Genomic DNA, 17,907 nt, shown 5'->3' on the forward strand with positions numbered 1-17,907 from the left:
TCTGTTTCCTGAGAAAGCTCAGTATAGAATATTTTTTCCATAGAAGCCAGTTTTTGTTATGTTCACTTCTCTTAAATGGGTTAGGTGGAAAGGTACTCACTTTTATAAATATTTTTCCTTTTAGCACCTCAAAGACAAGTTTTGGAATTTTATTTTCTACAAGTTCATTTTCATTTTTGGTGTGCTGAATGTCCAGACTGTGGAAGAGGTGGTTATGTGGTGCCTCTGGTTTGCAGGACTTGTGTTTCTGCATCTGATGGTTCAGCTCTGCAAGGACCGATTTGAATACGTGAGTTTTTAGCCAAGCTCTTTGCTTGCTTAGTCACACGTTTGCCAGGTTTGAAATGTGTATAGTAGTCCCCCATTATCTGTGATTTCACTTTCCGCGGTGTCAGTCAACTGCAGTCTGGAAGCAGATGCTCCTCCTTCTGATGTATCGTCAGAAGATCAGTAGTAGCCTAACGCTGTGTCACAATGCCTACGTTGTTCACCTCACTTCATTTCATCACGTAGGCATTTTATCATCTCACATCGTCAGAAGAAGGGTGAGTACAGTACAATAAGATATTTTGAGAGAGAAAGAGACCACATTCACGTAACTTTTATTACTGTATATTGTTATAATTGTTCTATTTTATTATTAGTTATTGTTGTTAATCTCTTACTGTGCCTAATTTATAAATTAAACTTTATCATAGGTGTGTATGTATAGGAAAATACATAGTGTATGTAGAGTTTGGTGCTATCTGCAGTTTCAGGTATCCACTGGGGTCTTGGAACATGTCCCCCGTGGATGAGGGGGGCTACTGTAACATGAATGAGCCGTAACAGGCGTGTTCAGGGTAGCTCTCCAGGGGAAGGCTCCTGGATCTGTACCCACCACCTGTTTCTTGAGGAACATTTTGCAGCAGCCAAGAACTGCAGGATCAATGTCTTCTAGAGAGGTTTCCTCCCCTACCCAGTAGTGTATTACATTACTACAGCCCACGTGGGGTCAGTTCGCCTACACAAACTTTTGATCACAGTGCAAGGAAACCTTAATATATAAACTGAATAAAAGCTGGTCTCGTCCAGGTATTTTCTGTTCCAGTCTCCTTTTATTTTTTCCCTTCCTACTCTGGTTCTTGGAGCTCTTCTTTCTGACTGGTTTACACTGTTTCTACCCCTGGGTGAGGTCTGAATTACCTCTCTTGGCTTCCATGGTCCCAGGAGAAGTGAATCCTTTTCTGTCTGGGTGCAAGATCTGCCTCTTGGCTTCAGATCAGAGCTGTGCAGGTGAACCCTCACTCATTAGTGCTCCTGAACTAGTCTCAGGGATCCCAGGTAAATGTGCACCTGCAATCCTGCCCCTCAGTTAAACCCACTCCTGAGCCTTATGTGCCACTTTCTTTACCTAGTCCTCGTGGACTAGGTGGTCCTTGCACCTCTGTGTGAGCTGATCTCAGTCTCAAAGCCTTTAGCTGTTTCACAGTTCAGCCCCATTCCTGCTCCAGAACAGGAGCTTCTAACCTCCCTAACTGGTTTGTTACCTACACCTTCCCTCCCGCTCAGGAGTCACAGCTCCAGGCTATCTTTTCCAAGCTCTTGCTTCCCCTTGTATCCCATTAACATGGCATTATAATAAGTCTGCACCTGGATTACATTTCAGTTGTCCTAGCCCCAAGCAGACCTAGGACCGTCCTCCAAGTGAATTTTGGAGAGGAGGGCTAGAGCAAGATTGAGGAAGAAGCACAACATAACGTGGTGCTGTCCTGAATCCTGTTGAATGTTAGAGAATTACAGACCTTTGGAAACTTGCTTCTAGAGATTTATAATCCCAGTGGTAGGAGGATCCTTGAGAATTTGAGATGAAAGTATAATGTGTGTTGTTATATTTCATAAATCAAATGATAAAGATCTCTGAATATCTGCTCCTACTCATATTTAGGTTGGGTGGAGAGTTTTGACCATCTAGTAATGGGATCCATTTCTGGGCTTTGCATTCGGCCATACAGCTAAGCACAGATCCCCAGGCAAAGACAGCGAGATTAACCTTGAGTTTCTCAGTGAGGTTCAACACTGCGATGAAGAAGAATGAGCTTCCTTCTCCTGTTTTGTGTGTTTCAGCTTTCCTTTTCTCCCACCACACCTATGAGTAGCCACGGCCGAGTTCTGTCTCTGCTGGTCGCTATGCTGCTCTCCTGCTGTGGATTAGCGGTTGTCTGTTGTGTCACAGGCTACACCCACGGGATGCACACACTGGCTTTCATGGCCGCGGAGGTAAGAGGCAGACACGGGTTTTTGCTGTGGTTATGTTCCTGTATCTTTTCAAGGAAGCTAGAGGATTATTGACAGATGATTTTCACCCATGAAGTGACTGATGGATATTTGGTTTTTCATTTAAACAAGTGTTTTTGGAGTTGGTTTGTTTTGTGTTGGGTACTGGTACCAAATGCTTTCGTGTGTGTTATTGCATGTAATCCTTGCTACAACCTAATAAAAAGTAATTATTTTTGCCAACATTTATATAGTACTTACTATATGCTGAGGATTATTCTAAACACCTTACATGTATTGACTCATTTTAATATTCCTATTTATGAGTGGGGAAGCAGGCATAGAGGGTGAAGTGAATTGCTTAAGGTTCCAGAGTGACAAGTGGTACAGTCTGAGTCCTGTGACTCTTCCCCTTAAGATGTTATAAACATGATTGGTGATGATTAATAAGCAAGTACTCTGTAATTGGTTTTCTTAGGGCATAAATTAAGCTTTTACAGAATAATATAGGTTGTAAACTATATTCATTATTTTGAAAGAATAATCTGAGATATTCATGTATATTTTAAAATTTACTTTTTAAATCTTTCGAAAAATACCCATTTCTGTTCAATAGAAATCAAAATTTTTTGTATATCTTTATATTCAGTGGTCATATTTGCTTTTTTCCTCAGGCCAAAGGCAAAATACTTCTATCTTGCCCATAATAGCTATTATTAATGGAAAAAATGAAATAATATACTGAAGCTAATTAGCTTATATCAAAACACAACTAAGTTTGAACTATTAATTGGGAATTTGTTAGAATAGGGTTAAAATTTTGCTTAATAGCATTCATTTCAGAGTATAATATAGTAATGTAAGTAAAATTAGAAAAGGAACATCATGTAAGTACTTAATAAAAACATTTGCAATCCTAGTTTACTACTTTCTATGTATGAAAGGTATACGGCTATATTTCCTCTTGAAAAAAATGTTATTTACAACTTTATTTACAGTGACTTAAGTTAATTAGTTTGCTTTAGATATATTTTATTATAAATCACCATTCGAATGATTCTGTGTTTTCCTTTTTTGGTTCTCTACCTTTTAATTACTATTAGGCCAAACTTTGAAAAAGGTACACCTAAAAGTAAAGACATTTAAATTAGGGCTATTGGGTCATACTGTAGTGCATATTTTTATTTTAGCTCATTACTATTTATTCTTTTAAGGTAATTTATCATGTTATAGATTTGATATTTTGAACTAAATCATATTTTTATATTTATAGTTTTTCTCTTCTATGTAAAATATTTTCCATTTATAAATAGAGATTTCCTAATCTCAAACATAAATAACATAACAGTTCTATACTGGTAGATTAAGAGGAAATTTTTCTTAATATCAGTTTCTATAATGCAAAATACCATGAGGGGCTTATTTTGTTTTTTATTTCCTTCGTTCTCTTTTCTTCTCTGTATGCAAAGGGAATGCACAAAGAGTTACATAGAGAGCAGGTACTTGTATCTAGGATGGTAGCACCTAAACTATCCTTTGGGTGTAGGGCCACCAGGTATTTGTACCAGGTATTCAGACACTCTTTTAGGTATCTAAAGCTGTATAAAATGGTGACTTAATACTGTATAAAATAGAAGTGATCATCAAACTACTAGAATGAACCTCAAGATTGTAGAAGGCATCCCCAGGAGATGGACAGGTGTAATTGGTTGTCACCTATTAACAGGAAAAGGCTCAAATAAAAGTTGGGTTTCTAGGTCATGAAAATATTCCATGGAAATTTGAAGCAGATGAAATGAAATGGTTGGTAAACTTGAACTACCTGCTTTTTTTTCCCTTTTAGTTTTATTGAGATATAGTTGACATACAGCATAATGACTTTAAGGTGTACAGCATAATGACTTGACTCACGTGTATTATGAAAGGATTACCACGATAAGTTTCATTAACATCTATCATCTCATATTGATAGAAAAAAAAGGCGTGATGAGAATTTTTAGGATCTACTCTCTTTGCGATTTTCAGTATACCATTCAGCAATGTTAACTGTAGTCACCATGCTGTACATTACACCCCCAGGACTTATTTGTCTTATGACTGGAAGTTTGTACCTTTCGACCACCTTCCTCCAATTCCCCCATCCCCTACCCCTTGAGCAACTTGCTTTTTAGTTGAACTGAGAAACGTTTGTCTTTCATCATTTTGTAAAGTAAGTTTGGCCTGAGCAATCCTAAATTTTACAAAAAAGAAAAAATACGTCTCTTTTTTTACAGTCTCTTCTTGTGACAGTGAGGACTGCTCATGTGATTTTACGGTGAGTAGAAATTGAGGAGGGAGGTGATTGAGGTGTACTCATACAGTTGATTTTAAGATATGTCTAAAATATAAAAATGTGACTCTACTGTATCATGTTTAAACCAAATTCGATTGTAACAGTAAATTATTAAAATTATTTTTCTCTATTCACTGCAGATATGTAATTCACCTCTGGGACCTCAACCATGAAGGGACGTGGGAAGGAAAGGGGACGTATGTCTATTACACAGATTTTGTCATGGAGCTCACTCTCTTGTCCCTGGACCTCATGCACCACATTCACATGTTGGTACGTTTCCTCAGAAGGGCCTCTAACAGAGAGCTAAGTTTTTCAGAATCAGGAGCCTGGTTAGTACATTAACAAATGAAACTTTTGTGGATGAACCATTGAAAGACTATAAAAACTAATGAAGCTGCGCCCCCCTGCCCCCCCTTTTGCCACTGGGGTTAAAGCAGTGTTGTGGAACCAGTTTGGCAGGTGCCCAGCTCTGAAGGAATTTGCTAAGTCTCCTGAGAGATTTCTGCTACCAAGTCAATAGATAATTCTTTTAGCATGAAATTAAGGGACTACCTCTCTCCATAGTTTCTGTGGCTTCTCACATTTAGCAGTTACTTTGTAGATGGTAATAGGAATTCTTGCAGTGTGAGCTACTTCATTGATTCATAAGTTTTCCATCTTTGTAGTTAAAAACAAAGTCTTTAGGGGCCAGCCCTGTGTTGTAGTGATTAAGTCTGGTGTGCTCCGCTTCAGCAGCCTGGGTTCGCAGGTTTGGATCCTGGGCATGGACTTATACCACTCATCAAGCCACCTTGTGGCAGTGACCCACATACAAAATAGAGAAGATTGGCACAGATGTTAGCTTGGGGCTAATCTTCCTCAAGCAAAAAAAATAAAAGTGGAAGATAGGCAACGGATATTAGCTCAGAGCAAATCTTTCTCACCAAAAAAAAAACAAAACACAAAGTCTTTATACTTAATTCCTCCTACTTCATTGTTTATATATTACTTTGGTGTACAAGAAATTACAATGTTGGAAACCTGCTTCATTGGTTAGCACTTCAGTGATCTAATAATGATGAGAATCAACGTATTTGGTGGGCAATTTATTTAAATTATAAGCCTATCAAAGTAGCATTTAAAAATTATTAGGGTTAGACACAGCACATTTCTCAGTCTACTTTTTGAAAGTAGCTTTGAAAACATACCTAAAAAATGTATAGCTTTTGTTAAAAAAAAAAAAAAAAGAGACCCCCCCTCCCAAACAAATGCCCAGAGATAACTGTTGACATTTTGTTGTATTTACTGTTTCTTCATATATTCAAATATATACTTTCATAAATTAAGATCATATTTTGGACATATGGTTTAGGTTTTTTTTAGCTAATGTATTACGTACATTTTCCTGTGCTAGCAACAATTCTAAACCATTTTATGCCTTCAAGATAAAAGTTCCACCATATAAATGTGTGATGATTTAGTTAACCAACTCCTATAATGGGTTATTTAGATTATGTTCGGTGCTTTGCTATTTCATTTCTTTACATAATTTTTTAAAATCACATATTAGTTGGGCTGGCCCGGTGGTGTAGTGGTTAAGTTCGTGTGCTCCACTTTGGTGGCCCAGGGTTCACGGGTCCGGATCCTGGGTGTGGACTGTGCACCGCTTATCAAGGCATGCTGTGGCAGCATCCCATATAAAGTAGAGGAAGATGGGCACAGATGTTAGCCTAGGACCAATCTTCCTCAGCAAAAAAGAAAAAAAAAATCACAGTATTAGTTTTTTTAAGGTAGTTTTATCCTGCTTTTTTTAATTAACAAATATTATTTTCCCATATAATTAATCTTCAAAAATATTATATATAAAATATAACATTAATTTGTAATTATATTTTATAATAAATATAATTAATGACTATATAATATTACATTATATGAGTTTACAACTTAACTATTCCTGTACTGGGCGTTTTGTTATTTCCTGATTTTCTTTTTCATAATTGCATGGATGGACATCTTTTTTCTTTTTTTTTTTCCTGTGAGGAAGATCGGCCCTGAGCTAACATCTGCCAGTCCTCCCCTTTTTGCCAAAGGGAGACTGGCCCTGGGCTAACATCCATGCCCATCTTCCTCCACTTTATATGGGATGCCGCCACAGCACAGCCTGCCAAGCGGTGCATCGGTGTGCACCCGGGATCCGAACCTGCGAACCCCGGGCTGCCACAGCAGAGCGCGCACACTTAACCGCTTGCGCCAGCAGGCTGGCCCCTCGGATGGACATCTTTTTGCATAAAGCTTTTAAATTTCTGGTTAGTTTCTCAGGAAAGATTGCTGGTGATAGAATGACTAGGCCAAAGAGCATGTACGTTGTGTAGAAAGTGAGATAAATGTGTGCACCTGCTTCCTGAACGGTCGTTCAGTTCACCTTCGCCAGCAGTAAGAGCTTCTGGTGCACACCTCGCTGTCATCACTCCCAAGTCCACGTTCATTTTTGTTGTGTGTTTTATTCTCTTCCCCTCGTCTTAAGTTGTTCGGCAACATCTGGTTGTCAATGGCCAGCTTGGTCATCTTCATGCAGCTGCGTTACCTCTTCCATGAGGTGCAGCGTCGAATCCGCCGGCACAAGAACTACCTGCGTGTGGTTGGGAACATGGAAGCCAGGTAAGTGAGCGCTACTTGACGTTGCTAAGTTTACTCGTTTGAGTCTTTAAGAATAACAGACCCCAGATTAAATGAGAACTTACTTTTGTAAACTGTTCTCAGAATGGTGACGAGGATGGGCTCTGGCTTCAGACTGCCTGGGTGTGAATCCCCACTTAGTTGCCACGTGATTTTGGGCAGTTTACTTAGCTGCCTGTGTTCCAGTTGCTGCTTCTCTAGAGGTGACAGCAGAGCCTTCTTCCTGGAGCTGTTGGGAGGGTTCCGTGGGATGACACATGTAATATTTAGATAGTACTGGGTCCGTTGTATGTGCCCAGTAAATGTTAGGTTCTTCTTCTTATGTCATTGTTTTTACCATCATTATTATTAAATGGAAGCTTCCTTGGGCTTCTGCCCTCTTTATTTTATGAAGATGAGTCTCACTTATTCCTAACACATGCGTCTTTACACACATACATATACACACACACTCTTTCACACTCTTAACCTCATTGAAGGAGGCATTCACTTGCCAACTTGAGGCTTAACCAAGCCTGAAGGTGTGAGGTTGATGGGTATCCTCTTTGTGTCCAAGGAAACAGTTTGGCCCTCTGGGGGTCTTAACTCCTCTGATTTGCTCAGAAGTGTTCCTTCAACTCATCACTAACAGGAGCCATTATTAAGACAAAGTTAGTACAGTAGTGTACCACATAACAATGTTTTGGTCAACAATGGACCGCATGTACAATGGTGGTCCCGTAAGATTAGTGCCATATAGCCTAGGTGTGTAGTAGGCTGTACCATGTAGGTTTGTGTAGGTGCGCTCTATGATGTTTGCACAACTACGAAATCGCCCGACACATTTCTCAGAATGTATCCCTGCTATTAAGTGATGCATGGCTGTATAAGTTTCTTACTGGCTCTTTGATAGGCTATGAAGAGAAAGCAAGTGTAATGTTGATGGTTGGAAATTTTTTACTGAACACGGTTCCTCTGTAGCTGTGCTGTTAGAAAGGTAAGGTCTATAAAGTGGCTCAGTATATGTGAATTGACAGAGATCCCTGCTGGGTGCGTTGTGTTTTTTTTACAGGTTTGCAGTTGCAACTCCAGAGGAGCTGGCCGTCAATAATGATGACTGTGCCATCTGCTGGGACTCCATGCAGGCTGCAAGGAAGCTGCCCTGTGGACACCTTTTCCACAAGTAGGAGCTTCGTGAAGGGCCACATGGGACTGGTGTTCTGTCTAGGGCACGTGGGTGCTTTTTGTGCCCATGCTCAAAACAAATCCTAGCAGAGGAGTGGGGACGTTACCCCAGACTGGCCATGGTGCTGGTACTGAGTGATGTGGGAAGCTTTGGGGTGTCCTCCTTTATCCCTCAGCCTTTTCCCTACATGGCAGGGCTGTCCCCCACTCACAATTTGCCATCTTAATTTCTGGGTGAGTTAGCTGTCTTCATGTTCCTTCTCCATTTAAGTTCTGAGGTATAGCAAATATGCCTGTAAGATTTAAAAGAAAGGAACGGGGGAATCCTTGCTTTCAAACAGCTTATTCTGTAATTGGAGCAAGAAAATGTATATTTTTGCATTTTGCACATGCCCAAAAGCAACATAAAAACATGCACCAGGGAAGTGGGCTGAGAGGGGGACTGGACCAGGAACACCAAACAGTCCAGGAGAACTGTGACTGTGTTATCAGTGATTACAAAATAAGATATTCTGAAAACCTCCAAGACTGGAGTAGATCTGTCAGTGGAACAGGCTCAGTCCTTTCCCAGGAGTCCTGTTGTCTCCTTGAGTTGCAGTCTTTGCTGCCTCACATTATTCATTTTTAGAGATCTCATAGGGGCTCTGGCTGTTTAACCTAAATCATTCTGTCTATAGAGTGGGCGTTTTTGGTGTTGATGGACCTTCAGATATCTTTTGGCCTTTTCCATCTGTGGTCAGTTTTGCATATTGAGAAAGTTTTAATCTTTACACCTTTAATCTTCCTCTCCTGATTTTATATTCCCAAATCATTTTTCGTCTCCTTTTTAATATTAGAAGGGCTTTGGTGGTCTGGGGTATCAGGAACTCAGCAAATGTACTGACATATGTTTTATGTGCTGGGTGCTGTGTTGGGTTCTGGGGATAAAATAAAAAGAACAGATACAGTCTGCTTTCACAAAGCTCACATCCTAATGGAGGAGACAGACATAAATTAACCAGGCACATTTAGGAGTCTGTAAGTGTAAATTGAGATAAGTGCTCTACAGACAAGGAACATGGTTCTCGAGGGCTTGTAACAAAAGGATCTGACTCAAACTTGGAGGAGGTGACTCTTGAGGCTGAGTAGGAGTTAAGTAGCAAAAAGAGGGATCAGGCGGAAGAATATTTGAGACAGAGGGAACATCTCTGTTGCAGGAGGGAGTGTGGTGTGTTGAAGGAACTAAAAGAGAACCCAGGTGTTTGCTGAGGCAGGAGAAGCAGGCAGGAGCTAGGCCCTGCAGGGGCTTGAGGGCCACTGGAAAGGGTGAGGAGCCGTTAAAGGTTTTAAAGTAGGGGTTAGGGATCAGGTTTGCAGCTTGAAAAGATCAGGGGCCCTAGTTAGTAATGGCTGCAGTGGTTCAGGTGTGCGTTGACAGTAGCTTGGACTGTGGTGCTAGAAGTGGAGTTGGAGAGAAGTGGACGTATTTGAGAAGGGTGAGGAAACACGTGGTGTCAGACTGGCTGTGGGAATGTGAGGACTATAAGGTGTCAGGGATTCTCCTGGTTTTGCAGCTGTGCAACTGGATGGATAGTGGTGCTGACTGTTGAGATAGGAAGACCAGAGAATTCACACATATTTCTCAAAAACCTTTCAGTTAGTCCCAAAGGAGCTTGGAGACAGTTGGGAAGAATAACTCAAAGAATGTATTTTAGCCCAGAAGAAATGGTTTCAAGCACATGATTAGATTAGTTTTGGGATTTAATTTTTTTGAGTAAGGTGAAAGTCACGTAACGTACAATTAACCATCTTAAAGTGTACAATTCACTGGCAGTTTGTGCATTCCCAATGTTGTGCAACCACTTGCACACTCCTCTCTAGTTTCAAAACTTTTTCATCACTACAGAATAACACCTCATACTCATTAAAGTCATCACTCCCCATTCCTCCCTCCCCCATCACCTGGCAACCACTAATCCGCTTTCTGTCTCTATGGATTTGCCTATTCTGGACAGTTCATAGAAAAAAGAATCATACAATAGGTGATCTTTTGTGATTGGCTTCTTTCACTTAGCATGAAGTTTTCAAAGATTTTATTTATTTTATTTTTTTGCCCCCAAAGCCCCAGTAGATAGTTGTATGTCATAGCTGCACACCCTTCTAGTTGCTGTATGTGGGACTCGGCCCCAGGATGGACAGAGAAGTGGTGCCTCAATGCGCACCCGGGATCCGAACCCGGGCTGCTAGCATCGCAGCGCGCGCACTTAACCACCAAGCCACAGGGCCGGCCCAGCATGAAGTTTTCAAAGTCATCCAAGTTGTAGCGTGTATGGGTACTTCATTGCTTTTTATGGCTAAATTTAAATAATTTTATAATAATTAAACAATTTGTTTATCCATTCATCCATGGATGGACATTTGGGTTATTTCTACTTTTTAGCTATTGCAAATAGTGCTGCTATCACATTTGTGAACAGGTGTCTGTTTGAGTACCTGTTTTTAATTCTTTTGGGTAGATACCTAGGAGTGGAATTGTTGGGTCATATGGTAATTCTGTTTAACTTCTTGAAGAACCACCAGACTTTTCCACAGCGGCTGCACCATTTTACATCCCACCAGCAATGTATGAGGGTTCTAATTTCTTCACATCCTCAACAATACTTATTATTTTCTGTTGTTCTTATTATAGCCGTCCTAGTGGGTGGAAAGTGGTATCCCCTTGTGGTGGTTTTTCTTTTGTTTTTGAGTGATAATTCTCAAATGTAATTTTTTATTGTGGTAAAATATACATAACATAAAATGTACCATTTTAACTATTTTTTAAGTGTACAGTTCAGTGGCATTAAGTACTTTCACGTTGTTGTGCAAACATCACCACCATCCATTTCCAGAACATTTTCATCTTTCCAAACTGAAATTCCGTACCCATTAAACATCAAGTTCCCATTCCTCTCACCCCCCAGCGCTTGGCAACCACCATTCTATTTTCTGTTTTTATGAATTTGACTACTCTAAGTACCTTTTATAAGTGGAATAGTACAATATTTGTCCTTTTGTGTCTGGCTTATTTCACTTAGCACAACGTCATTTATGTTGTAGCATGTGTCAGAATTTCATTCCTTTCTAAGGCTGAATAATATTCCATTGTATGTATATACCACATTTTGCTTATCCATTCATCTGTTGAGGGACATTTGGGTAGTTTCTACCTTTTGGCTATCATGAATAATGCTGCTATGAACATGATTGTACAAATATCTTTTTGAGACCCTGCTTTCAATTCTTTTGGGTATATACCCAAAGGTGGAATTGCTGGGTCGTATGGTAATTCTACATTTACTTTTTTGAGGAACCAGTTTCCACAGTAGGTGTACTATTTTACATTCCTACTAGCAGTGTACAAGGGTTCCAATTTCTGCACATCCTCACCAATATTTGTTATTTTCAGTTTTTTGGATAATAACCATCCTAATGGGTATGAAATGGTATCTCATTGTGATTTTGATTTGCATTTCCTTAATGATAAATGACGTTGACCATTTTTTCACATGCTTGTTGGCCATTTGTATATGCTCTTTGGATAATGTCTATTCCAATTCTTGCCCATTTTTTTATTGGATTGTCTTTTTGTTGATGAGTTGTAAGAGTTCTTTATATATTCTGGATGCTAAACCTTTATTAGATGTATGATTTGCAAGTATCTTTTCTCATTCTGTAGCTTGTCTTTTCACTTTCTTGATGATGTCCTCTGATGCACACAAGTTTTTAATTTTTGTGAAGTCCAGTTTACTTATTTTTGTTTTTTGGTTGCTCATACTTTTAGTGTCAAATCTAAGAATCATTTCCAGCCAAATCCAAGGTCAGAATAATTTACCCCTGTGTTTTCTTCTAATAATTTTATGGCTTTAGCTCTTATATTTATGTCATTGATCCATTTTGAGTTAATTTTTGTACATGAAGTGAGGTAGGGGTCCAACTTCATTCTTTTGATGTGGTTGTCCAGTTGTCCCCACACCATTTGTTGAAGAGTCTATTCTTTCCCCATTGAGTGGTCTTGGCACCTTTGTCAAAATCAATTGGCCATAGATGTTTCAGTTTATGTCTGGACTCTCAGTTCTATTGCATTGGTTCATATGTCTATCTTTATTCCAGTACCATGCTGTTTTCATTACTGTAGCTTTGTAGTAAGGTATGAAATTAGGAAGTGGTGAGTGAGTCCTCTAACTTTTTCAATAATGTTTTGGCTGTTTGGGGCTCCTTGCAATTCTAAATGAATTTGAGGATCAGCTTTTCCATTTCTGCAAAAAAGGCCATTGGAATTGAATAGGGATTACACTGAATCTTAGATCACTTTGGGGATTACTTCTATCTTAACAATATTGTCTTCCACTCCATGAACATGGGGTGTCTTTCCTTTTATTTAGGTCATCTTTAATTTCTTTCAGTAATCTTTTATAGTTTTTATTGTCAAGTCTTTCGTCTCCTTGGTTAAATTTATTCCTAGCTATTTTATTGTTTTGGACTATGTAAATGAAATTGTTGTCTTAATTTCTTTTTTTTGATTATTTATTGCTGGCATATAGAAACATAACTGATTTTTACTTGTTGCTCTTGTATTATGCAGCTTTACTTAATTTGTTTTGTGTGTATGTGTATTGTTTAGGTTTTCTATATATAAGATCATGTCATTTACAAATAGAGACAGTTTTACTTCTTCCTTGACAATTTGGGTGCCTTTATTTCTTTTTCTTGCCTAATTGCTCTGTCTAGGACTTCCAGTACAATGTTGAACAGCAGTGGTGAAAATGAACATCCTTGTCTTGTTCCTGACCTTAGAGGAAAAGCTTTCAGTCTTTCACCATTGAGTATGATGTACCTGTGGATTTTTCATAAATACCCTCTATCATGTTCAGGAAGTTCCCTTCTATTCCTAGGATGCTGAGTATTTTTATCAGGAAAGAGTGTTCAATTTTGTTAAATGATTTTTCTGCATCTGTTGAGACGATCATGTAGTTTGTTTCCTTTGTTCTGTTAATGTGGTGTGTTACATTGATTCATTTTCTTATGTTCAACCACACTTGCATTCCTAGGATAAATCCCACTTGTTCATGGTGTGTAACCTTTTTAATGTGCTATTTGATTTGGTTCACTTGTATTTTATTAAGGATTTTTGCATCTATAGTCACACGAAACATTGGTCTGTAATTGTCTTTTCTTGTGGTACCTGTGTCTGGTTTTGCTATTAGTGTAATGCTGGTCTCATAGTAAGTATGTGTTAGGAAGTTTTCCCTTCTATATATTGGGAAAGTTTGAGTAGGATCGGTGTTAATTCTTCTTTAAATATTTGATAGAATTCACCAGTGAAGTCATCTGGTCCTGGGCTTTTCTTTTTTGGGAGATTTTTTGAATGATTCAATGTCTACTTGTTGTAGGTCTGTTGAGATTTTCTCTTTCTTTTTGAATTAATTTTGGTAATTTCTGTGTTGCTAGGAATTTGTCCATTTTATATATATTATCTAATTTGTTGGAGTATAATTATTTCCAGTGTTCTGTTATAATCCTTTTAATTTCTATAAGGTTGATAGTAATGTTCACACTTTCATTTCTGATTTTAGTTATTTGTAGCTTCTCCCTTTTTTCTTAGTCTAGCAAAAATTTGTCAGTTTTGTTGATCTTTCCAAAGAACCAGCTTTTGGTTTCATGATTTGCTCTATTGTTTTTCCGTTCTCTGTTTCATTTATCTCTGTTCTAATCTTTATTATTTCCTTCCTTCTGCTGGCTTTCAGTTTCATTTCCTCTTTTTCTAGTTTTCTAGTTCTGTAAGTTATAAAGTTATTGTTGGTTTGAAGTCTTTTTTCTTTTTAGGCATTTTTAGCTATAAATTTGTCTCTGAACATTGCTTTCACTGCATCCCATAAATTTTGGTATGTTGTGTTTTGGTTTAATTTGTCTCAAAGTATTTTCTAATTGCCAAAGTGATTTCTTCTTGACCCCATGGTTGTTTAAGAGTTAGGATTTAATTTTTAAAACACTTGTCTGCTTTGGGTTGAGTGAGAAAACCATTGTTAGGGTATCATCTTGGTTTGCTTTACTTTGTAGCTTTGCTTAATAGATAGGAGCAGAATTGTGTGGTGGTAATCTAAGGGCAAATTCATTCGTCATAAAGCTAAATGTCTAGATTTCAATAGACTGTAGCTAGATAATAAGTTGCTATAGAAGATGTTTTTGCAAGATTTCAGTCCAATGAATATTTAATTACATTGAAGTGTCATACTTAGAAGGAGGAGAAACAGTCCTTCAAAAGAATATTATTATAGTTATATAGAAAAATATCTGTTGAAAAGTTTGGTTTCTTTTGCGATGGAAGTCTAGCTTTTGTTTTTTTTAAAGCAACTGTATCTACCTAGTTGTACTCACCTTGGAGTTTTTAGGCTATTATATTTAATGTGGGAGATTTTTGCAGAATATGAAATAAAATTAGATTTGCTTATAAAAAGTGTGTCACAGTGTAGCATTATTGGAAGACAAAGATCTTAGGACACTTTTGTAGTCCCACACAAGGCTAATTTTACTAAAGGTGTGATTTAAGGGTGTTCATTAAGGGGAAGTGAACTTGTAAAAAATATAATCATTTATTTGTCTGTTAAATGATCACAAACAGGAATTATAGGTACTTTGTTTCAAAATGTGATAGAGCTGGATGTACATATTCATTATTTTGGAATATTACTGTTGTACACTTTTCTGGCACAGGTAGTAAGAAGTAGCTCCATCTTGGCCTGTGGAAAAGCTTTGACATGTAAGTACCATTAGGTTGCTAGAGAGTGAGGATCATCACATTATGGTGAGGCTCTCCTTTGTAACTTTATATGTGCACATGTTCCCAGATATTCAAAAAGAAAAAGACACAGAGAAGTGAGTATTTTTATTCAGTGCCTCCTTGAGCTCTTAGAAGAAAGATAACATATTATCATTCCATGAAATGGAAGGCTCCTTGAAGTCTCAGAAGAAAGATAACGTAGTATTATAAAATGGGAAGGGACCTGGGAGGTCACTTCATTCAACTTTCTCATTTTTTTAGTACACTTCCCTTTAATGGACAGTGCAAGTATTTATTGAGACTCTACCGTAATTAGGGAATTATCATCTCCCAAGAAAGGGCAAAAGAAGCTTTCAGCCTCATTGGGAAAGCAGAATACAAATAGAAGAGGGTGACAAATAGAAGATACAAATAGCAGAAGTTGACATGGTGGATATAAGGGAGCGGTTGTAGGTGAGCCAGGTGAGGATGGAAGTAAGGCCCTGAGGAGATGTGATGCTTGGTGAAAAAGTGGTGTTGTCAGTGGATGGGAGGTCTTAGCCAATAAGGGTCTCAGAGAAGTGAGCTGGAAGGAAAGGAGCTTTAGTTAGATCTGTGAAGTAAAGATTTTTGAAGACAAGGCCAAGGTTATGACCATGTTAGTGGGTAGCTCAAGAAAGAGTGAGAGAACAGATCATTGGAGTAGAAGATTCAAAGACACGAGAGGTTAGGGTGTTGGATGATTCAGCAACGTGGTTTTTGAGTTAGTCAAGTAGAGTTGGAAAGGAAGGTGGTGAACCATGTGATGAAGTCTTATTGAAGAAGGGTCATGACCAAGAGCCTGGTAGATGACCGTGTATGTTAACAAATTAATGTTCACAGCAGAACACACTGGAAGTATATTAGAGTGAAGTAGGGCAGAGAGGTAATGTTAGCAAATGTTTCTCAACATTTAAATCTCACTAGTGGTAAATAGTAAAATTGAAACACATTTGATACATTCAGACTACTTCTGGTGAATTCTCACAAAATATGCTAAGGATATCTTATTTTGGCCTTTTTGGTAGCTCCTGTCTTCGTTCCTGGCTAGAACAAGACACCTCCTGCCCAACATGCAGAATGTCTCTTAATATTGCTGACAATAATCGTGCCAGGGAAGACCATCAAGGAGAGAACCTGGATGAGAATCTGGTTCCTGTAGCAGCAGCTGAAGGCAGACCTCGCTTAAACCAGCACAATCACTTCTTCCACTTTGATGGTTTGTTATTTCAACCTCAGAAACCGTCCTGAAGGGATTTCTCCCCAAAGGGGATGCTGTTTTAATTATAAATTGCCCTATACAGGCCAGTTTAATATTATATTTCAATTTTAATTGAAAGTGTTCAGTAAGTATAGATAGCACTGAGGGTGTTCTGTGCCAGGCATTTTGCTAGATTTTATGTGACTATGGGTGGGGGTGGGGGCGGGGAGGTGGACGTAGTGCAATTGAATCAACCATGCCTGCAAGGAGCACACTTAATCGGTTTAACAGTTAACCATTGCTAATAATTTATTGCATTGATGTAGTACTTACGCATATAATGAAGGGTCATTGAATAGACTTTCCAGTGAGTACCAGAAGCAGAATCAGAGCTAGAACCCTGTTTGCCCATAAAATATGAATATTCTGCCTCCCAGCAGTGTTGAAAGGAGCTGTAATAAAACCACACTTAAAATTTTAAGGCCATGGGCACCATATCAGGGGCTGGTTGATCATTCTTCTTTAATTCATGTGACATCAAGCTGTTGTTGATTTTCATCAATTCCAATACCACTAAATTCTATGAGTTTGTATTTCTTACTATAAAATAGGTACCCCTGGAATTTTGTTAGGAGGAGTACTATTCACATCTCTGATTTGAGTTTCCATGGGTGGAGCATGGTGGGAGTGTGGCACATTGGTGAAATCCCTGATAGAAAGGACCAAGGAGAGTAGAGTCAAGTCTCCGAGAAGAGGGGGTGACAGTTGCCTCGATGGCTGGGCCAGGCTTGTGGGAAGGGTGCAGAGGGGCTGCTTTGGTGGCTGTTAATTAAGGCCTCTATCAAGTAAGACTTCTGAAATATACTAGCAGCTCTTGGACTTGGGTCCAGCTGTGTAATCTGTTGTTTTATGAATTATCTATAAAAACTTAGTCAAAATAGATAAAGTCAGCTTTATTTCTCCGTAGTAAGCACATGAAATAAGTAACCAGTTTAACAGGCACATTTTGTTGGGCAAGACCTTTGAGATGGCCATCAACATTTTTATATTCCATGCCTCAGTGCTTCTTTGTGAAGGAAAGAAAAATTACCCTTAAATGTGTGGCTTGATATTGAGTTGTTTTACAGCCAATACTTGGTGGTGTTATATCTCAGGATCCCCTTTTCTTAGGGAAATAGCAGAAGCAGAAGACTTCTTGGTACCATGAGTCCACGAGCCTGTGTTGTAGAACTCTTTGAAAAGAATTTTGAATCAGAAAACCAAGGCCTTTAAACCAGATTATTAAGTAGAAAATACTTCATGAAAATAATTGTGAAAACAGCGTCTCCAGAGGAGTATTATGTGTGTAAAGTGTGAAAGAGAGGAGCAAAAACTCATCTGTTGTGGCAGCGTTAGAGCCATGAAAACCTTCCTTATACTCTAGGCCAAGAGAGGGGATTGAGATTGTGTGGATCCAGCCCAGTGGGAAGCAGGAAA

General features: G+C 38.6%; 1 protein-coding gene across 3 annotated transcripts in view; it reads left to right on the plus strand.

Moving 5' to 3' along the window:
* AMFR (autocrine motility factor receptor) overlaps window positions 1-17,907 on the plus strand; it is a 43,302-nt gene that overhangs the window by 12,500 nt on the left and 12,895 nt on the right. For all 3 annotated transcript variants that reach the window (XM_087420233.1, XM_087420234.1, XM_004431621.3), the window contains exons 3-9: window positions 125-289; window positions 2,107-2,259; window positions 4,530-4,570; window positions 4,729-4,861; window positions 7,098-7,231; window positions 8,301-8,411; window positions 16,259-16,449. In XM_087420233.1, coding sequence (XP_087276359.1) covers window positions 125-289; window positions 2,107-2,259; window positions 4,530-4,570; window positions 4,729-4,861; window positions 7,098-7,231; window positions 8,301-8,411; window positions 16,259-16,449 — 928 coding nt within the window. The remainder of the gene's footprint in view (window positions 1-124; window positions 290-2,106; window positions 2,260-4,529; window positions 4,571-4,728; window positions 4,862-7,097; window positions 7,232-8,300; window positions 8,412-16,258; window positions 16,450-17,907) is intronic.

The sequence above is a fragment of the Ceratotherium simum genome, chromosome 30, assembly GCF_057802395.1.
Source record: "Ceratotherium simum simum isolate JZ-2026a chromosome 30, ASM5780239v1, whole genome shotgun sequence".
NCBI lineage: Eukaryota > Metazoa > Chordata > Mammalia > Perissodactyla > Rhinocerotidae > Ceratotherium > Ceratotherium simum.